The sequence below is a fragment of the Bison bison genome, unplaced genomic scaffold, assembly GCF_000754665.1.
Source record: "Bison bison bison isolate TAMUID 2011002044 unplaced genomic scaffold, Bison_UMD1.0 scf7180017864456, whole genome shotgun sequence".
Classification (NCBI taxonomy): Eukaryota; Metazoa; Chordata; class Mammalia; order Artiodactyla; family Bovidae; genus Bison; species Bison bison.
The window spans coordinates 29288510-29310936 of record NW_011495018.1 but is presented as its reverse complement, the minus strand read 5'-3'; the positions used below and the strand labels follow the sequence as shown (position 1 = coordinate 29310936).

The following is a 22427-nucleotide window of genomic DNA, read 5'->3' as shown; positions in this document are numbered from 1 at the left end:
CGTCGCTTCAAGTAAGACCCGCCCCCTGTGGGTCCTCAGGTTCCTTCCCGCTCACACCGGAGTCACTTCCGAAGAGAGAGAACCGCCATGAAGAGGGAAGGGGGTGCCGCCCACCTCTGCTCCGACAGCATCCCCGAGTCCCAGCAGCAAGACGGCAACCACGCACCCAACTTCTCCAGCCACGGCTCATGCCGCCGTCGCCAGCGGCGCCGACATGACAAGGCGCTGCATGCCCGCTAGGCCAGGTTTCCCCTCATCCCCAGCCCCGGGGTCGTCGCCCCCGCGCTGCCATCTGAGACCCGGTAGTACCGTCCCTGCTGCAGCGGGAAAGAAAACAGAGAGGCCTGGGGACAGGTACCGTGCAGAGGGCTTGAGAAGGGGCCGGGTCGCGGGGGCAAGGGTATGAGGGAGGTCTGCGGACGGTTGCTCTTCCAGTTCCCGCCATCCTCCGCGAGCTCAGGCCTCCGCGTCCGGGGCCTGGCAAACCCCTGCCCCGCCTCCACGCGGGGACTGCTGGGAGCTCGAGTCTCGTTTTCTGTAGTTGGGACGGTGTTCTCGGTCTAGTGACCACAACCTGGATGGCTTCGAACCAACCGCCTTAGGTAGAATGTAATTTTTGTCCTTTATTTTAGCTGGACTCTGGGCCCTAACTGCTAAATGCATACTTAAGTGGTTTTCTCTGCATTGTCGGTTCTCCTCATCCTAGTGGTTGAATGGTATAAGCATTTTCTATATTGTGGGTGAAATTATGTAAGATGTGATGACGGAAACAACTTTGATGAATTGCTTTAAAGTCTAGTACACGCGATAAATCTAAATTTAAAGAACATGCAGATTAGGAGTGTGTTGTGTTTTCTCTCCAAGAGGCCAGGTTTTCTTGTAAAGATTTTGTTGGAGCTATGTAAAAAGATGGAGAATTTCATCAAATGACATTCTCTGACAATAAAACATGTTTAAATTCTCTTCGAACTTGGGTACTGTCTTTTTTATTTTAAGTTTGAAAACTTGTAATATTAGTTTAACAGTAAATTTATCTTCTGATCTTGTGGTACAGGTCCACAATCCCTTATCTTAATTCTGAAAGCCAGAAAGTTACTAAAACCTAAAGTTTCTAGTAAGTTTGGCACCACATCTAACTTGGCAGCCAGACCTGACCAGAACTAGAGGAAGGCTATAGTTGGTCATCTCTTTAAGTGTGAGTCTAAGTTCTGCTGGAAAAACATTTAGGTATTTCCTTACAGAGTGCAGTCTCAGACCCCACTGGGGGCTTTCCATAATGCATCCAAGTTACCGCCTTTCTAAAATACAATAAATTCAGAATTCTAAAACACATTGGTTCCCAAAAGTTTCAGATGAGGGTTTGTGTGCTGTTACACATGATTTTGTTTAACTAGTTATAAGTAAATAATGGACCTTTCTGTGCATTTGAATTTAGGGGATTGTTACTTCTTGAAAGTTACATTCATGGTTATTTTACAGGTTTCTTGTGTGTTATACCCAAAGCCATTTTTCTCCCAGGGGTAATGAACAAAAAGATGTAATACTTTAGGCAAGAGATACAGTGTTACTTTTAGTAATTTAAAAACATTCAGTATTACCTTGCTTTGAGTTAATTAGCTGCTTTTTAGTCCATTCTCACCTCCCTTTACTCAACCAATAGCAAGATATTATCCTTCTCCCCTTTGCAAAACCTGTAGTATTTCTTTACTCTGATGTAATTTATTTCGTGAGGGAAAAAATGCATAGATTCTCCCTTAGCGTGTCACTCATTCATTTCAGGGCTGCTTAGCTTTTCTATTAATATCTCAAACAAACATTGTAGACTCTCAGTACCCCCTTAAAGATGGGCATCGCTATTCTGATGTGGCCAGTAAAGAGTGCAAGATGTAAAAGCAGCATAAGCTTCAGGGACTTCCATTGTTCAAGTTTTCTCTGAGCAGTCCAATCTCATAGTGGATAAATGTTTAGGGGAACTTGTCTACCACTTATTTTCTTTCAGCTAAAACGAAGAAATTTTAGTAAAATTTGCCAGAAAGGTGACTTTTTTGTTCTACTTAGTAGTAACACCGCTCTGTGCAGTTGGAAACTAAATACATAAATCAGAATACAAATTCTAGTAATATGGTCTTACTTCACTGTGTTCATTGTAGAGTGCAGAAATCCTTAAAAATTAAAAAGTTTGATTTTTGTTATTCTTTACTCCTTAACGTCTTTTTCTCTGTTTTGTTCTTTTTCCTGGGCAACACATTGATTTTGTAAATATCTTAAGAATTCTTGGTAAATTAAGACTTTGAAACACTCCTCATTCCAATTTTTGCTATTAGATTAACATCCCACTGTAGTGTATAAAGAATGTAGTATAAGCTTAGATCTTTTTCTGCCTTCTGCTCAGCACACTCTTTAGCTGCCTCTCCAAACCAACAAAATCAACCATGTTTGCCATTCTACCATCTACTCTTCTTAAGAGTCTGCTCAAGTTTTAATGGGTTTTTATAATCTCCATTATTCATTCAGCAAACATCTCTAGAACAAATTTTGTACCTGTCACTGGAGATTTCAAGGAATAGGATCAGATCCCTTCAGGTTCTTTTATTCTCCCACATAGCAGCAAGCCTTTCAGTCCTAAAAAGCTGTCTACCGATTCCTTAGATCCACACTCCAGTCTTATCATTTTTGTACTATGAAGTATATAAACTTCAGTTTTGCTTTTATAAATTTACTCCTACAGGAACTGGTGAACTATATTAAAAAAAAAATTTTTTTATAATCAGCTTAGTAAAGCAATATTGTCAGAACATGATTAAGCCAGATAGTGAAATTCAGCCTCTAGTCTGTAAATCTACTAGTATTCTCAACTTAATCTGAATTATTGAAGTTTTAATATTTGCCAATGTGATCCCATATTAGTTATGCTTTTATTTTCAGGAAACAGTCAATTATAGATTTCTTCAAACCAGCTTCAAAACAAGGTATGTATACTATTCATGCATTTTTTGTGGGATCTTTTGGGGAGGGAGATGGAGTTGATTTTTAAATCTACTCTTAACTTACTAATTTGATGAAATATGGTGTTCAAAATTGAAAATATAAAGAAGATACAGTGTTGTTTACAAAGATAAACAAGTTCTAAAATCATGAAGAAACTTTGCTGTTATGGTTTCTTACATTTAAAATATTCAAGTCAATAATGTTCATTAAGTATACTATTTTGATTCTGGATTAAAGTAACTTCATAAATAGAGCCATGGAGAACTTACATGATGCGGAAGAGAGTTTTATGAAAGTAAGGCTTTAAAATCATGTCTTGATTCTACCCCCCATAAAATGTGTATCATTATTTAAATATAAATTTGAAAACATTTGTGATAGCTTAATATTTTAAGTGTTAATTATAATATTTATACAAGTGTAATAGTTTGTGCTATTTTTAATAACATACAATGTGCATTTGTTTTAATTGGCTATTCAGATAGACGTATGTTGGATTCTCCACAAAAATCGAACATCAAATATGGAGAAAGTGGATTGTCCATCAGTGGGACAGAGCAGTTTGAAAGGAAACTATCCTCACCAAAAAGTTCTAAACCCAAAAGAGTGCCATCAGAAAAGAGCCCTGTCTTAGAGGCATTCATAAAAGGTGTTAAAGAGCACCATAGAGACCGTGGTGTACATGAGTCACGTCAGCCTTGTGTGTCACTGGACACCAAATATTCAAAGGCAGTTACAAAATACGTTCCTCCTTCATATCTCTTGTCAAAAGAGACCAAGAAAAAACATCAGTCTCCAGAGGGAAGGAAGTCACATTTCATTCATGAAAATAGCAGGGAGAAGAATGATGGCAATCGAGGCAGGATCAGTGCAGATTCTAAGAAGCAGGCCACGGTGACAGAAGCTGACATCTTCAAGAACAGCTCCCGAAGCCTTAGCAGCAGGAGCAGCCTATCCAGGCACCACCCAGGAGAAAGCCCACTGGGAGCTAAGTTCCAGTTATCTCTAGCTTCTTACTGCAGAGAAAGAGAACTAAAGAGATTGAGAAGGGAGCAAATGGAGCAGAGAATCAACTCAGAAAATTCTTTCTCAGAAGCAAGCAATCTTTCTTTAAAATCTTCTAGTATAGAAAGGAAATGCAAACCAAGGCAGGAACTGAGTAAACAGAATGATGTCACAGCTGGAAACAGTAATCTTTCAAACCTGGTATGTGCAATAAATGCTAAATTAGCTTGCTACTGTTTTATCATATTTAGAATACTAAATATAAAAATGTTTGATAACAATACAGTGCCTTTTGTTAGGGAAATACTGATACAGAAGCTAGTTTCATTAAGTTTCCTCTAACTGTCCATCAAAACATTTCTGATGGCTGATGTAAAGCAATGTTTTCTGCCCTTAATTTTTTCAGACCAGGAACAAAGATGTTCCTTAATCAGGAAAATAAGCATTTTTTTTTCTAAGGTAAGTACAGTCATTTTTAAATTAGGCTGCCCTGAAGTTTGAGAATCACTGGTTTATGTTATGTATGTCTTAAATAATTAAGTACGGGCCCTGGAAAACCTACAAAATGATGACGTCTTAGAAAACTATTCAAATATGTCTTAAGCTCATCAGATGTCTCTTTTGAGAATAGACCAAACTTAGATTACCGTAAAAACTGTCCCTCTCCACTGGAAAGTCAAGTTGTTAAGTATACCTGTTTGAAAGAGCTTCTGTACATATTGAACAACTAAAGGAAGATGAGATAACAAAGTGCTATGTTAATATAAGATGCTGTGGTTTTAAAACCAGATGGACAAAAATAAACCAAACTAAGAGTGAATAGCTGGAAATGTATTTGTAAACTCACGGGTTTACTTACAAGGACTTTGGTGCCTTTACCAGTGAGGTTTGCTAATGATCAATAGATGTAGTAATGTTTGGTTCATTTTCATAAGATTTCAATGTTTGGTGGTGCATTAGTACCTAAATAGAAGTATTGAAGAGGGAGTTGTACCCATTTGATGGGCAAATATTAGGCTATGTCTTTATTAAAATAAATAGTACAGTGCTCTAGTATTAATTTTGAGCTATTAATAAAAATTTCTAAATTTACATTGTGAAAATTGACATTTTTACATATAATACAGAGGTACTTCAGTTTTCAGGAAAGACTTGAGTTTAAAATACTTTGCTGTAGAAGTTTGGATTTACCTCCAAATTTGATGCTTGCTTTAGTCAGTCTAGAAGTCTTTGTTTAAATATAATGAAGGAAAGTTCACATTCCTGACTGCTCTCAACTCCTAATTAATTTTTTCTCATTTTGCTAATAGGAAAACGGACATCTATCAAGAAAAAGATCTTCTTCTGATTCATGGGGACCTACTTCAGGTAGAATCAAAATAAATTTAAGAATTCTAAATAAATTTGCCTATTAATGGCACTGGTTTTTACTTTGTTTAAATGTACAGTTGCCTTGCTAGAGGTAAATTGGGTGTCTCAGGTTAAAGTTTGGGGAAGTTATATTCAGAAGGAACAGTTCTTGAATTCAGTATGTGTAAACAGTAGTTGTCTTGACTTTTCTCTACCTTCTTCAACAGTTCCTTATAATGTGTTTCTCATATTGGAATTCAGTGTTCCACTTCTGAATCTTTGGCTACATTAAGAACCATAATCTTATGTTCTTGAATTATGGACTGAGGTCTTGATATTGCAGATGCTTTGTTTAAGTGTGAAACTTATGGTTCAAGACAATGTTTCTTAATATTTCAAATATAAAGATCCCTTTTATTATCAAATTCAAGGATACCTATATGATATTGGTTTATACTTTCAGTATCTGTTGATAAAATACATAACAAACAGCTACTGTTAATTCAGTAATTCTTAAAGTATTCTTTTTAACTAGAAGATAAAACCCTGTGAAATTCAACAACCACAAAAGTTTATATAACATAGAAAAAGGCCACCAAAAATGCCCGCTGTTAATAATAATCTGGTATATCTCGTTTTTCCTGCTGTGACTGCAGACTTTGAAAAGTGGGCTTTACAGATTTCCACAATCAGTAAGATACATTGGACGTACTGATAATAGCCAACATTTACTGAGCACTTACTGTGTGCTTTGTGAATTATCATTTGATTCATGTCCTTGCTTTTAGAGATGAAAAAACAGGTACAAAGAGACAGTTTTGACTCCTTCTTCTGGTTTCATGTAAAACTCTGTTTTCTGTACGTTCTAGAGGTGTATTGCATTTTGACCAAGTGATCTGTGTTGTTTGTTTGTTTTAATTTTTACATTTTTGGTTTTAGTGATCACATTTTAGTGGATTTTGACATTACAGTAAAAGAACAATAAGTTCTCAGCCATGAGATTGCTCATGTACTCACTGTGTAACATATTTGTTGAAGGGAAAAACAAGATATCTTTACACTAGCTCTGCTAGTATAAGGGGCCACTGGTAATGGTGTTGCCAACAAGCTGTTCAGCATTTTTTTCTCTGATAATGACTAAGATAGCAGTTCTCTTCAGTTCATGGGTTTGCAGATTTCACTAGTGGTGACTGAAGTGGTTTCCTTTTATATAATCCCATATACTGCACTTCTTGAATACCACTTGAAAAAGGTTCTTTCTATTTTCAGAGGCAGGTTTAAGATGATTGGTTTCACTTATATTTTTATTTCCATAATCCCCATTAATAATTATGGTATAATAATCTTAATATACATTTATACTTCAATTGAATATCAATAGACCCACTCCAGTGTTCTTGCCTGGAGAATCCCAGGCCTGCTGGGCTGCCGTCTATGGGCTCGCACAGAGTCGCACACGACTGAAGTGACTTAGCAGCAGCAGCAGACTATAAAGAGCATAAGGAGATTTTTTTTTTTCTAGACAACGTGAAGCATGTTTATCTGATAGTGAATTTGTGGTTGTTCAGCCACTAAGTCATGTCCAGTTCTTTCCAACTCCATGGACTGCAGCACACCAGGCTTCCTTGTTCTTCACTATCTCCCAGAGTTTGCTTAAACTCCTGTCCGTTGAGTTAATGATGCCATGCAACCATCCCATCCTGTGTAGCCCCCTTCTCCTCCTGCTCTCAGTCTTTCCCAGCATCAGGGTCTTTTCCAATGAGTTGGTTCTTCACATCACATGTGGGTATTCCCTAAAATGTGAATAGATATTAATTAATCCAGATGTTATGCTATATTTATATTATTGTTATACTCAACAGTTGTGATGATACACATAATCCCATCCTCTATAGCCCCCTTCTCCTCCTGCTCTCAGTCTTTCCCAGCATCAGGGTCTTTTCCAATGAGTTGGTTCTTCACATCACATGTGGGTATTCCCTAAAATGTGAATAGATATTAATTAATCCAGATGTTATGCTATATTTATATTATTGTTATACTCAACAGTTGTGATGATACACATAATCCCATCCTCTATAGCCCCCTTCTCCTCCTGCTCTCAGTCTTTCCCAGCATCAGGGTCTTTTCCAATGAGTTGGTTCTTCACATCACATGTGGGTATTCCCTAAAATGTGAATAGATATTAATTAATCCAGATGTTATGCTATATTTATATTATTGTTATACTCAACAGTTGTGATGATACACATAATCCCATCCTCTATAGCCCCCTTCTCCTCCTGCTCTCAGTCTTTCCCAGCATCAGGGTCTTTTCCAATGAGTTGGTTCTTCACATATTCCCTAAAATGTGAATAGATATTAATCCAGATGTTATGCTATATTTATATTATTGTTACTACACTTAACAGTTGTGATGATACACATAATCACACATTCATTAATCACATACAAGTTCAGGGACTTCAGCAATATTAGTAGGATAGACATTTAGCTTATTGATCTTCCAGAGTCCTGTCCTGTGGTTGAATTCTGAGAATCAACTTAATCCCTCCCTAATTTATTCTATTATATTATTTAGTAATAGCCAATCTTCTATTGAGCATTTGGATTTTTCCTTTTTTTCTTTTTACAAACTCAGTCCTTGTCTTATCTGAATATTTTCTATATTAATAGGTATTTGAAATGTTGTAAAGCATCAACCTACAGATTGTACAGGAGACACACAAAGAATCATGAAGACTTGTCTTCTCCAAGTCTTCTCTTTTCTTGGTTATTTGATTTGTCATCCTGCCCTATAAAGGATCCCTGTCATTTTAAGACATTTAACCCCAGAAAACTGAGAGCATAGAATGATTTATCAGCTAATAGAAAATATCTGTAGAAGAATGCAGACAAGAGCTCTTGGGGATTGAGTTTATTTTTGTTTTAATTTCTTAGCTGTACTGGGTCTGAGTTGTAGGATGTGGGATCTAGTTCCTTGACCAGGGATTGAACCCAGGCCACCTGCATTGGGAGCACAGTCTTAGCCACTGGACTACCAGGGAAGTTCCCCTGGGTTGGTTTGTTTGTTTGTTTTATATAAATTGTATATTTATGGCTGCACTGGGTCTTCATTGCTATGCACAGGCTTTTCTCTAGTTGGCAGCGAGTGAGGGGTACTCTTCAATTGTAGTGCTTGGGCTTCTCATTGCAGTGGTTTCTTTTGTGGAACACAGGCTTTATGGCACAGGGGCAGTAGGTGTGGCAGCTGGGCTCAGTAGTTGTAGCACACAGACTTAGTTACTCCACAGCACGTGGAATCTTCCCAGAACAGGGATCAAACGCACGTCCCCTGCATTGGCAGGCAGATTATTAACCACTTGGACCGCCAAGGAAGTCCTGGAACATTTGATTATTAATTAATTTTTAATTCTTACATATTGATTTTCCAGACTGTGTATTGATAAGCTTATCCAAATAATTGCTTAACTCTTGAGTTTTTTTGTTTTTTAAATCCAACTTGAGATGTGGGGATATCTGTCCATGTGTAGAAACTTGGTTTAAGGAAATTTGATTTTGAGAGTACTAATTATATAAATAGTGAATTTTTCAGAGTGAATTAATGAAACATCACATTTTTAAACACGGAAATTTAAAAAAAAAAACTGATTAATTCATGTATATGTGGTGTTTAAAATTAAAGTGCTTCTGGATGGAGTTCCTAACATGGAGTCAAGTTGTATTAGTTTTCTAGAGCTACCATACAAAGTATCTAAAACTAGATGGCTTAAAACAACAAAAATTTATTGTCTCATGATTCTGGAAGCTAGAATTCCCCAACTAAGGTTATCAGCAGGGCCATGCTCTCAATAACTCTAGGAGAAGAATCCTTCCTTCCTTCTTCCAGCTTCTTGTGTTTATCTACAGTTCTTGGCATTCCTTGATTTGCAGGTGCATCACTCCGGTCACATGGCATCTTCTTTGTATGTGTCTTCATATTATCTTCCCTCTGCATGTCTTTCTCCATGTCCAAATTGCCCCTTTTTATAAGGACACCTGTTATATCGGATTAGGACTCACCCTAATGACCTCATTTTAATTTGATTGCCCCTATAAAAACCCTGTTTCTAATTTAGGTCATAGTCTGAGGTTCTGGGAGTTAACACTCCAGCATATTATTTTGGGAGCTACACAGCTGAGGCTTAGAGGGATAAATGGGGAAGAATAAACAATTTAATAGTAGGGGAAAATACTTACAGGAAGTTTTTTTAATTGAGAAGTTACCTTTCCTTGATACAGATACACAGCTTTTTAGTGTTTTGGCAAGTAACACCTTTAATTCTATTTATTTATTTATTTTTTAATTCTATTTAGATAATAAACTTTTAATAGCTTTTGAGTGAAAATGAGCATTTGTCATTCGCTTTGGACTAAATTTCTTTGACATGAGTATGTCAAAGAAATATTATTAACTTTTTCCTCATTCCATATGTGATAATCTCAGCCTAAGCTTTTAGAATTTAAATACTTTGTCAGGGTGTTCTAGACACTCTTTGAATAAACTTTAATAAGATAGAAAAGTATATTTTCACTAATCTGGCAAAAATTAAATTTTAGCAGGCTCTAAGCAGAATAAATTCCCTGACAAAAGAAAAAGGAACTCTGTGGACTCAGATCTGAAAAGCACAAGAGAATCTATAATGCCAAAAGCAAAAGAGTCCTTCCTTGAGAAGCGTCCCGATGGACCACATCAGAAAGAAAAATTTATAAAACATATTGCACTGAAGACACCTGGTGATGTATTGCGCTTGGAAGATATATCCAAGGACCCAAGTGAAGAAGCTGATTGCTCCTCTGCAGGCTTGACACCTACAAATTCTGGGCACCAGATCCGTGGTAGTGACCAAAACCGTGTGGCAAGTACCAAAGAGACTAAGATACCGAAACCCCACTTATCTTTACCTCAGGAAAAGTCTGCAGTTAAAAAAGCTAGCAACCTTCAGAAAAATAAAACTGCTAGCTCTGTGGCATCGCAGGAGACAAAACTTCTACCTTTGCTTTCCCATGTTCCAAGTGCTGGTTCCTCTCGGGTTCCATTAAATGCTAAAAATTGCACTCTTCCAGTTCCTAAAAAAGATAAAGAGCGTTCTTCACCTAAAGAGTGTTCTGGGCATTCTACAGAGTCCTCCAAACACAAGGAACACAAAGCAAAGACTAATAAGGCTGATTCTAACATATCTTCAGGGAAAATTTCTGAGGGATCTTTACGTTCAGAATATGGCACTCCTACAAAGTCCCCCCCAGCTGCTTTGGAAGTTGTGCCATGTATTCCAAGCCCATCAGCACCTTCAGATAAAGCCCCTTCAGATAAAGAGAGTTCAGGAAATTCTAATGCAGGTAGCAGTGCACTGAAAAGGAAACTAAGGGGTGATTTTGATAGTGATGAAGAAAGTTTAGGTTATAACCTAGAGAGTGATGAGGAAGAGGAAACATTAAAATCACTGGAAGAAATAATGGCTTTGAACTTCAATCAGACTCCTACAGCTACAGGAAAGCCTCCGGCTCTTTCTAAAGGGCTTAGATCTCAGTCATCAGACTATACAGTAAGTAGTTCTACGACATCTATCTTTACTTGAAGAGAGAAAAATGGATTGACTAGTGAAAGAGCGATAGATCTATTAGAACTTACTTTAAGATTCAGTGTTTGGTACAACTCAGACTGAAAGCAGTATAGTTCTTTTTTGGTGAATGGGTTTCCCACATTTTTAGCTTTATAACTGTAAATCAGTGGTCTCCAAACTTCTTTGATCAGACACACTTTTATTAGTAAAACAAATTTAGAGCGTGTAGCCCAATATATATGTATACTTATAGATTATATACATGTACTACTATACTACTGTGTACTTTCTAAAGATATTAAAAAAACAATATGAAAGGAAGAAGAAAAAGTATTTTTCTATAGAAGTTATATAGAAGTTAATATAGAGTAAGTTCTACTGGAGTTTCTATAGAAGTTCCATATAAATAGAAGTTCTATTATTTTCTTCCTGCACCCCAATGGATCACCTTGCACACCCCCTGCTTTGGAGACCACTGCTGTAAATGAAGGTAGAGTGTAGAAATGTTGTTAATTGTGGTGTGCAATTTTATTTATGAAGTGCTTCATGCTATCTTGGGAATAAGCGGAATTAAATTTTCATATGTGTGTAAAATTTGGTGGGGAAGGTGTTACTGTTTCATAGTAACACCTAAAAATTAGTAGTTTAATTCCAGTAAAATAGAATTTAAAAATAAAGACAGGGTAGCCATGGAGCCCTTGGGTGTTGGCAGTCAGTTCCTAAGACTAGCAGGGTTTTTATAAGTAGTGCCCTTTCCTAATAGATGGTAAAATCAAATTGACTGCACTACAAAATTCTCAATTTAAAGCATGATGGTGAAAATTATTTTAAAAAAATATATATCCTCCTGGCCCAGGTTATTGAAAAAGAAATTGTTTTTTAGTTTCTGAGTAACTTAAAACATCCCAATTTTTCTGCTAAGATATGTTATGAAGTATTCCTAAATTTTCTTTTTATTTTAGGAACATGCTCATAGTGGGACTTATACAAATACTTTAGAGCGTCTAGTGAAGGAGATGGAAGACACACACAGGTAGGTTAGCATCATGACTGTCTTGCTAAATTTAACGTACTGTTCGTATGACTGGCTTTTAATTTACCTTAAAAAAAAAAATAGAGAAATTAGCAGGTATTTTGTGCTAGTGCTATTATAGTTTCACTGTCATTTGTGTTAAAAATAAGGTGTTCTTGTTTACAGGCTAAATTGGAAGATACTGGTTTTTATTGTATACTGTATCAATTAGTAGTATGAATTCCTTTCTGCTTACCGCAGCTAGTATCTGGTAGCTAAAATTCTTGATCCAAAGCATGGGTAGAAAAGATTTTTTGTTTTTTGTGTGTGTGTGTGACCAAAAATATATCACATAAAACTGACCATTTCAATTATTTTTAAATACTTCACAGGCATTACCTAGCACTCATTTGCATTGTTGTACAACCGTCACCACCATGCATCTCCAGAACTTTTCTTTTTTTCATTTTCCCTAACTGAAATTGTATACCCATTAAACAGTAACTCTCTATTCTCTCCTTGCCTCTAGCTCCTGGCAGCCATATCTCTTTCTTTTACTATGAAATTGACTGTTCTAGGTACCTCATGTAAATGGGATCATACAGTATTTGTCCTTTAATGACTGGCTTGTTGTATTTGGTGTAAGGTCTTCAAGGTTTATCCATGTTGTAGCATGTGTCAGAATTTCCTTCCTTTTTAAAGCTGAATAATACTCCATTGTATGTATATACTTCATTTTGTTTATCCACTTATCTGTTGATTGACACACTTGGGATGCTTTTTTTTTGACTACTGTAAATTTTTCTGCTATCAGCATGGGTGTACAAATTCTCTCGTCAAGTCCCCACTTTAAGTTCTTTTGCATATGTATCTAGAAGTGGAATTTCTGGATCACTGGTAATTCTATGAATAATTTTTTGAGGAATTGGTATACTGTCATCCATAGTGGCTATACCATTGTGTATTCCTGCAAGTGCACATAGGTTTCCGTTTTCCCCACGTACTCACTAACACTTGGTTTTTCTGATTTTTTTAATGATAGCCATCCAAACAAGTATGAAGCAGCACCTTCATATTTGTTAAATGTTTGTATGCCCACCTAGTCCAAGTTTTGAAACCAGTATAACTAGACAGGGCGTTTTCACATCAAGTTACTCTTTTGAGGAAGAAGTTTAGAATTATGACTGATACCCCATCACCACCCACACATACACAGAAATCAAAAAGTTTGAAAATTATAATAGTCCTAGTGAAATTTATGTAACTAGTTGCAAACTGCTTTTGCTTATTAGAGGGAAAAAATAATATTCCTTATTAATTCAAAGACTGTCCTTAAAACTAACTCAGAGAACTTCACTAAAACCTCAACTGGCCTGAAGTTGGTATACATGTGTCTCCAAGTAGCTAAGTATAGGAATTACAGACAATTAGTAAGTAAGAAATATTCCCCTTTCTGAATTTAACAGAGAAATAAATTTGTCTCTACTGTAAAAGTCTTTCGATGAGGGAGTGGTGCACATTGCACAGCATGTAGGATCTTAGTTCCCCAACCAGAGGTCGAATTGGTGCCTCCTACAGTGGAAGCATGGATTTGTAGTCACTGGACCGCCGGGGAATTCCTGTCTACTGTAAAATTCTTTTGAAGTTTCATGATTTCTGAGGTCAAATCTGAAGTTTCTTATTTAAAACTGAACATTCACAGACCAAGGGGAGAGATTCTGGTTTGATCTAATGACTCCTGTAGTGATAAAGCAGTGTGTTTACTCATGTACTGTGGGGCTGGAGCTAGGAATAAGGACCTTGGTTAAAATAACTTAATCTTGGCAAGCATCTGTGCAAGGACTCCAGAACTAGACTCTCTAGTTGGATCCCAGCTCCTTTATATTGTGAGCTTGAGCAAGTTAGCTTTTCTATATCTGTTTCCTTGTTGTATAAAATGGATAATAATAAACTATCTCCTGGGGTTGTTGTGAGGGTTAAGAGTTAATAAAGTCCTTAGGACAGTGTCATAGTAGCTGCTTAGTAAGTGTTGAGTGTTGTGATCATGACAGTGACAATGGTAAAGACTACAGCTTCCTGAAAGCCTAGTTAACTGGAAGTCAGAGGAGCATTAAAGATTAGAAGGGGTAATCAAGTCAGTAGTTTTCATTCTTTGTGATTTTTTTTCTTCCCCTTTCTCTAAATGGGTTTGGACATCATTCTTGAAATTCTGTGTGGGTGTGCCATTTCCTCCTTCAATGCATGAAAGTGAAAATTGAAAGTGAAGTCACCCAGTCGTGTCCGACCCTCAGCGACGTGTGCTTAGTTGTGTCCAACTCTTTTTGACCCCATGCACTGTAGCCCATCAGGCTCCTTGTCCATGGAATTTCCCAGGCGAGAATACTGGACTACCCAGGTTGCCATTTCCTTCTACAGGGAATCTTCCTGACCCAGGATTGAACTCTCGTCTGTTGTGTCTCCTGCATTGGCAAGCGGATTCTTTACCCGCTGAGCCATCCAGGAAGCCCTCTTGAAGTCCTAGCCATAAAGAAATAGTCAAGTCTTTTAATGAGTTTTTGTAGGTACTGCTTTTAGACATAAACTAAAGATTTTTTATTTTTAGGTTAAGCCATTTATTATAACATTCTTTTGATTCTCAGGCTAGATGAACTGCAAAAGCAACTACAGGAAGACATCAGGCAGGGCCGAGGGATTAAATCCCCAATCAGAATTGGTGATCACGACAGTACTGATGATGAAGATGGCCTCTTAGAAGAGCACAAGTATGTGGGGAATTAGTAAATAGCTGTAAATGGTGGTACATCATAACTAGACTTGTCATGGTGATCATTTTGAAATGTATAGAAGTACAAAGTCACTATGTTGTGTTAACAGGAACTAACAGTGTTGTAGGTCAGTTTTACTTCAAAACAAACCACAGAAAAAGATCAGATTTGTGGTTACCAGAGGCAGAGGGTTCAGAGGAAGGATGGATTGGATGAAGGTGATCACAAGGTACAAACTTCCAATTATAAGATAAATAAGTACTAGGGTTGTAATGTACAACGTGAGAAATAAAGTTAACACTGTTGTATGTTGTAGTGAAAGTTGAAAGAAGAGTAAATCCTAAGAGTTCTTATCACAAGAAAAAATTTTTTTTCCTATTTCTTTAATTTTATACCAGTATAAGATGGTGGATGTTCACTAAACTTGTGATCATCATTTCCAGATATATGTAAGTCACATCTTTATGCTGTATATTTTAAACTTATACCATGCTGTATGTCTATTATACCTCAATAAAACTAGATAAATAAACAAATCATTCGGAGGAAAAAAAGAGCACTCTGTTTTTCATAAATACACTCTATTAAAAATACATTTAAAAATTCTGTTTTTCATAAAATAAATGGAACATTGGTGGTGGTTTACTTTATGAATAATATATGGTGGGTTCTTAATCCATCTGGGGTGGACTTGAAAGGCAAATGTTAAGGCCAAGTTACATTTCTTTGTCTTTCCTAGTTTTTCTTTTTGCACAGACACGTTTAGTGGCTTTGCAGTATTAACTACTAGCAAAAAGTGGGAGGAGCAGAACATGTGTTCTCATGTTCGCCTTCTAATCTAGGGTTAATAGTGGTCCTAAGATAAGGGTTTTTTGCACTCAGTCTTTAAATACAAAACTATATGCAGTATAACTGTTCAGTATTCAATAACTTCTTTTTTTTCTTTTTTCCCAGAGAATTTCTAAAGAAATTTTCAATTACAATTGATGCTATTCCTGATCATCACCCAGGCGAAGAAATATTTAATTTCCTTAATTCTGGAAAAATTTTCAGTCAGTATACTTTGGATTTAAGAGACTCTGGTTTTATCGGACAAAGTGCTGTAGAAAAGCTTATTCTTAAGTAAGTAGGAAAATAGACATTTTACTTTTTCCTGTATAAGAATTAAAAGATTACTGACTTGATGCAATTCTTCTGAAAGGTTAATTTCTATTATGACTTGTCCTGTTTCTTAGTCCTCTTATTACTATTGCTCTTTGTGTTTATTATTATAGGAAGCAGTGTAAGATCGTCGTTTGGCATATCTCATGCCTCTACTAGTTAGGATTAAGATCAATATCTAATAACAATGACTGTCAAATAACAAGAGCTTACTCAAGAAATATAGTCTTTCTTCTTCACCATCTTTAGCACTTGGTTGCTTCAGGTGCTACTGGAGCTCCAGCCTTTACATTTAAATTCCCAGAAGCCCCACATAACACTTCAACTTAGGGATAGTTGGGTAGAACTTAGTCAGCATGGCCACACCTAGCTTTGCAAGGAAGCCTGGGAGTGATTTTTATTTCAGGCAGCCAGTGTGCCCAGCTAAAAACCCCAGAGTTCATTTACCAAGAGGAAAGACATGAATAGATGGCAGAATAGGCAACTAACAGTCTCTACCACAATACCCAGACTAGTCTAATTTCTCTCGGTGTGTGATAGTTCAGACCCAGAGAGAGAGAGCACTAATTCTGGTGCTGAGCTTTTTAGAAGTACAAACCCAGGCTGGCAAAAGTGGACAGTGTTCTGAGACTTGATAGGCTCTTTAACACTGCCAGCTAATGTAGATTCATCCACCAGATAAATCTGGAGCCAGGCCACCAGGTTGGTTCAGCTTGAGGCCATTGATTGAATTTTTTTAATGAGTAACCTATCCACATTAGGGCAGAGTCCACCTCCACGGACTGCAATGGTTTGCTTGTTCATTTCCCTGATTATGTCAGATGTGGTACACGTTTCTTGCCATGAATGTAGCAGTCATATTGATTTCACTGTGTTTTTTCAGATCAGGAAAAACAGATCAAATTTTTTTGACAACACAAGGCTTCCTTACCTCGGCTTATCACTATGTCCAGTGTCCTGTACCTGTGTTGAAGTGGTTATTTCGGGTAAGAGAAATGTTTTTGAGATACTGTCTCTCTCTATACTTTTCAGTCAAAAGTAAACTTTTAAAATGTAATCTTATTTGCATATTGCTAAAGAAAAAAAATCTAGCATATCAAACCCATGATTTTCGTGGGTTAAAAACTGGCATAAAGAGGTTACCAGCACTTCCCGGGTGGTACAGTCGATAAGAATCCACCTGCCAATGCAGGGAACACGGGTTCTGATCCCTGGTCTGGGAAGATTGCACATGCTGCAGAGCAGCTAAACCCATGTGCCACAACTGCTGAAGCCCATATGCCCTAGAGCCTGCACGCCTCAGCTACTGAGCCCAGGTGTGGTGCAAATACTGAAGCCCAAGTTCCTAGAGCCTGTGCTCTGCAACAAGAGAAGCCAACGAAATCCAAGCACCACAACAAAGAGTAGCCCTTGCTTGCCACAACTAGAGAAAGTCTGCATGCAGCAACGAAGACCCAGTGCAGCCAATAAATACAAATTTAAGGAAAATGTTTGCCAGAGAAATGCCAATGTAGACAGTGTGCAGGATAGGCAGTATGCTAGTTGTGCCTAAGACATTTCATCACACTGGTAAATCACTATTGTAGTTTGCTTTAGAAAAGGTCTTCTAATGCTTATGTACCTGGAGTTTTTCTCCTACCTATTCCCCCTATTTTTGTGCCAGCAGCTCCATACATTGTTAGGATTTGAATTGTATGTTAATATTCCCCCATTCATATTTGGGGAGGTGCAAATCCACCCGAGTATTCTCATCCCTGTTCATATTGAACTTTTAAATTTATTTTATTTTTGGCTGCACTAGTTCTTTGTTGCTGTGCAGGCTTTCTCTAGTTGTGGTGAATGGGGGCTACTCTTCGTTGGAGTACGAGGGCTTCTCATTGCTGTGGCTTCTCTTTTTGAGGGGCACAGGCTCTAGGGTGCACAGGCTTCAGTATTTGTGAGTCCCAGGGTCTGGAACACAGGCTCAGTAGTTGTGGTGCACAGGCTTAGTTGCTCCATGGTGTGTGGAATCTTGCTGGACTAGGGATCGGACCCTTGTCTCCTGCATTGGTAGGCAGATTCTTATCCACTACTTCCCTGGTAGCTCAGACGGTAAAGCGTCTGCCTACTATACGGGAGACCCGGGTTCGATCCCTGGGTCAGGAACATCCCCTGGAGAAGGAAATGGCAACCCACTCTAGTACTCTTGCCGGGAGAATCCCATGGATGAAGGAGCCTGGTGGGCTACAGTCCATGGGGTTGCAAAGAATGGGACATGACTGAGCAACTTCACTCATACCACCAGGGAAGTTCCATATTTAACTTTTAAATCCACTTAAATAATTACCTTAATTTTGTGGTATCTACATGGTAATTTTATAAGTATCAGTGGTATCAGAGAACTACTAAATGTATGAAGCGAGAAGTAGGGGAAACATGCAGTTTCTATTTTGGACTTCTAAGATTGCATTTCAAAAAATCTCATATTTGGCAAGAACTAGATACTCCAGTATAGTTTCTCATTCATTTTTCATATAGCTGGCATATTTGAGTGCCAACTGTGCCAGGTACTGGAGAGAACAGTAATAAAAAAACTGTTTCTGATTTCTTGAAACTCATGTTCTAGTATAGAGGAGACAGACCATAAATGTGTGTGTGTACATTTATATTAATAGATATGTCAAATGATAAATGAGAGGAGAGAAGAGCATTCTAGGCAGAGAGAATAACAGGTGGGACAGACTATGGAGCAGGAACATTTGCTTCCTGTGCTTAGTTGCTCACTTCTTGGATTCCAGTAATTTTTTTTTCTTAACAATCCTAATTAAATCAAAATTTGCCTCCAAATAATTTTTATCTAGTAATACTAATTATCTTTTCTATAGCTCCCCACAATATACCTCATCTAACAGTCCTTCAGTTATTTAAACAACTGTCATGACTCATCACTTCCCACACTAAATATTCTCAAGTCCCTTTACCGGTCACCCTCCTGAATGACCTTTAGCTTGTTACTTTCACTCCTAAATTGTTAATTTGTTCTCCCCAATGAATGAACAAGGGCTCCATATAAGATCTTTATTGTCAGCAGTTTCCGGCAAGACTCTACCCATCAACCCCTGCCCCCAGATATTTATAACAATTCAGAACCTCATTTGTTGTCATGCCAGGACTCCATTATTCTCTGTGTAATATATTTTTTCTTAAACTTACAAGTAAGACTTTGCATTCATCTGTGTTTTCATCATGTTGATGTGGGTCCATCATTATAGCCTTTAAAACCCTAATAATGACATACAAACATACCTTCATGTAAGCAGTTTTTTATACTCTTCATATTTATTCTTTGAAAAGCAAACTAATAACCATTTGTTAAGTGCTTTTTTCCATGTAAGACACTTTGTCTCATTTCTTTTTAATTCCAAGTCCGTTTTTCATGATGGAGAGACTTACCAACTTATATATATGTATTTTTTTTCCCCCAGAAAATGAGTCAGAATTCACTTTAATCCTATAATCCTAATAGTTTGAAATTGAATTGTTAATTGAAATGTTTGCCTCTTCATGATTTTATCATGTGTCTAAATGTAGTTGTCCAGAAAATGTGAACAGAATATGAGCTGTTTTATAACTTTTTTTTCTTCAGATAACTATAAATTATTGATTTATTTTCATCTTGATATAGACATGTTATCATTCTTCTTAATCGCTTTATAAGTATTCCTTTGTAGTGCTATATCATGATTGATTTATTTAACCCAATCTTAATTGACAGACATTAGATTGTTTTATGTATATATATCTCTACTTATTTATCTCCAAGTTCTGTATTGCCGCCAGGCTTTCCTGGTGGCTCATGTGGGAGACCTGGGTTAAGAAGATCCTCTGGAGAAGGGAATGGCTACCCACTCCTGTATTCTGGCCTGGAGAATTCCAAGGGGTTGCAGAGTCAGACACAACTGAGAGCTTTCACTTTCACTGTATTGCCCACCTTTAAGTTCATCACACCCTACAAAAAGGTTGTTTATCTAGAACTTGTCCTGTAGCCAGGCCTTTGAATGATTCTGCCCCTGCTGGCAGAGTGTAATGATGACTCAAACATCATAGCAGAGACTTTTTTTTTTCACATAGGTTGATTTTGAAATGACACATGTTATATGCCTGACTGAAACCAGAGTTTAGGCTATTCATCCTTACATAGATTTAAATTTATTCATTATTATAATCTATGGTTCCAAAACAAAAGAAATAGAAGCACGATATGTTTTCCTCTACAAAACCATTTTAAAATAACTTGATATGTTATGATTTTTTTAATGTCTGTTAAACTTGAGATTTTATTCCCAAAAGTTGTCTTGTAGAAATTACACTAATGATATGCTTCCGTATGTTAATTTTTGTACATAAAAAAGCCTGAGTAGATCAAAGTATAAGGACAATGACTTTGCATAAACATTGCCAAATAGACTTTACAGTTTTTACCAAATCACACTCACATTGGGCATACTACCTCTTTCCTTAGTACTCTTGTGAACACTATTATCACAACTCCTGATTTTTACCAATCCTGAAGTCAACTAATGATATCTTTTTTTTTTTTTTTTGCGTTTATTTGATTATTAGTGATATTGAGTAGCTTTTAAAAATTCACATTGACGTATTAATTTGTATATTTGTAAAATATTTTTTACTAGTTCGTGATTTGATTTTTGCCCGTGATGTGACAAACAGCTTAGTAGCCTTCTCCTTTATGGTCTTTTGGTTTCATGGTATGATATGAACTAGAAATGTACTTTTGATCATTTTAAATATGATATTTATCTAATTATAAATGAAAGTTGTAAAAAAAGAAAAAGCATGTTAGAATGCAAAGGGCTCTGACTTATGAATCAGCTCTGTATTTAAATTCCAACTCATATTTTATGTTGGGTGGAGTATGTTAATCTCTCTGACCCTCTTTGCTCTTTCTTCTCTCTCAATACTCTTTACTACTTTTAACAGATGATGTCAGTTCATACAGACTGTATTGTATCTATGCAGATTCTAAGTACATTAATGGAAATAACAATAAGAAATGGTGAGTATACAAATTTACTGTGATTAGTAGCATGAATTTTTGGTTGCTTTTGCATGATCTCTTTCATATTACTAAACATTAGGATATTTGGAAATATAGAATAAAAATTATTTTTTTAATATAAAGTCTTTAATAATAAAATGAAACTAATAAGAGAGTGCATTTTTCTAGTTGCATTGAGAAAAGGAATATAAGATCTTACAAGTGGCAGCCCTTACATAATTTTTACCAAGTCATGGCCTGCTGTGCTGGGTAAAGAGAAATTGTTTAATTAGCCAATTGACTTGGATGGCTTTTTGGTGAGCAACAGTATTGTACTGATTATGCCTGAAAAGATTGAAAGTATCCACCATAAGAGTATAACAGTTGCATTCTAACCTTTGGGATCCCTTTTAATGAAACAAGCATTATGATTTACCTGTAAGACTTGGGACTACATAGACAGTGTACATGATAAAATCTTTGTGTTAGCAGTATTTGGTTTTTTTTACTGTTCTTACTGTTGTTGTTTTCCAGTCTTCTCAAAATGTTCCTCCCATGTTACACCTTTTTATCATCCATCACTCACAGATATTTTGTTCATAAATGTCATTTCCTTCATATTTAATTGAAAATCTATAATTCCTATATGATTATTCTAGATGACTATATACTTAATTTATTACCAGCTACCATTTCTATGAAATCATGGTAATAATCCATGTTTCACATGCAAACTATCATCTTACAACTGAGGGTTTGTGAACCCAAGATTTGGGATAAAATATTTTCTTCTGTTAAATAGATACCTTCAGTGATTCACCAATTTGGCCCTGGATTCCATCATTGTCTGATATAGCTGCTGTGTTTTTCAATATGGGAATTGATTTTAGATCTTTATTTCCTCTGGAGAATCTTCAGCCAGACTTTAATGAAGACAATCTAGTGTAAGTGTTCTTTTCACTATTAACTCCAAAATTATCTTTTAAATGATTTATATAACAATAGTTAATATTCATTTGATAAATTCAGTATTCATTCTTGGTTTTTTAAAAATCTCTCAAAGTTGAAATGGATCTTGAATGAGAGACATTGTTAACATCTAAATCTAAATGCCATCATCATATTTAACAGGGAAAAAATGGAAACATTTTTAAATTAAAAAAAATTTTTTTTTTTTTTAATGAGACTGCCCGTTGTTATTTACAACTATTTGGGGATTACTGGCCAAAACAATTAGGCCATGAGCAGCTACTGCCGCCTCAGTCACCTCAGTTCCTTCAGGCTTGGTCACCTCTGGCTCACCCCCAGTCCTCACCCCCAGCCCCACCCTAGCCGCCGTCCTGTGGGCCGGCCTGAAGGCACACCCTCGGCTGCAGGACAGGGCTGCCTACAGAGAGAAGCTCTTCACGTGGTTCCATCTACCGGATCATTTTTGTATCTGACCTCATCAAGTAAAATATACGGAGAGGCCCAGGACTTGGAGAGTCTGAAGGGAAGATATGGTG

The 22427-nt window shown here is 36.8% G+C and overlaps 1 protein-coding gene across 4 annotated transcripts in view; it reads left to right on the top strand.

Annotated features, from left to right (window-relative positions):
• Positions 1–18: 18 nt before the first annotated feature.
• The window catches only part of FAM178A (family with sequence similarity 178, member A), a 41621-nt gene continuing 19212 nt past the window's right edge, over positions 19–22427 (top strand). Inside the window, exons 1-11 of one of the 4 annotated variants that reach the window (XM_010859511.1) lie at positions 19–354; positions 2926–2969; positions 3470–4194; positions 5304–5361; positions 9946–10928; positions 11909–11979; positions 14598–14720; positions 15678–15845; positions 16768–16870; positions 20865–20940; positions 21725–21866. In XM_010859511.1, the coding sequence (XP_010857813.1) occupies positions 215–354; positions 2926–2969; positions 3470–4194; positions 5304–5361; positions 9946–10928; positions 11909–11979; positions 14598–14720; positions 15678–15845; positions 16768–16870; positions 20865–20940; positions 21725–21866 (2633 nt within the window). In that variant the 5' untranslated portion in view covers positions 19–214. Of the gene's footprint in view, positions 603–2925; positions 2970–3469; positions 4195–4399; positions 4436–5303; positions 5362–9942; positions 10929–11908; positions 11980–14597; positions 14721–15677; positions 15846–16767; positions 16871–20864; positions 20941–21724; positions 21867–22427 lie in introns of those variants that run through there. The other 3 variants (XM_010859510.1, XR_827020.1, XR_827019.1) reach the window with 3 other exon arrangements.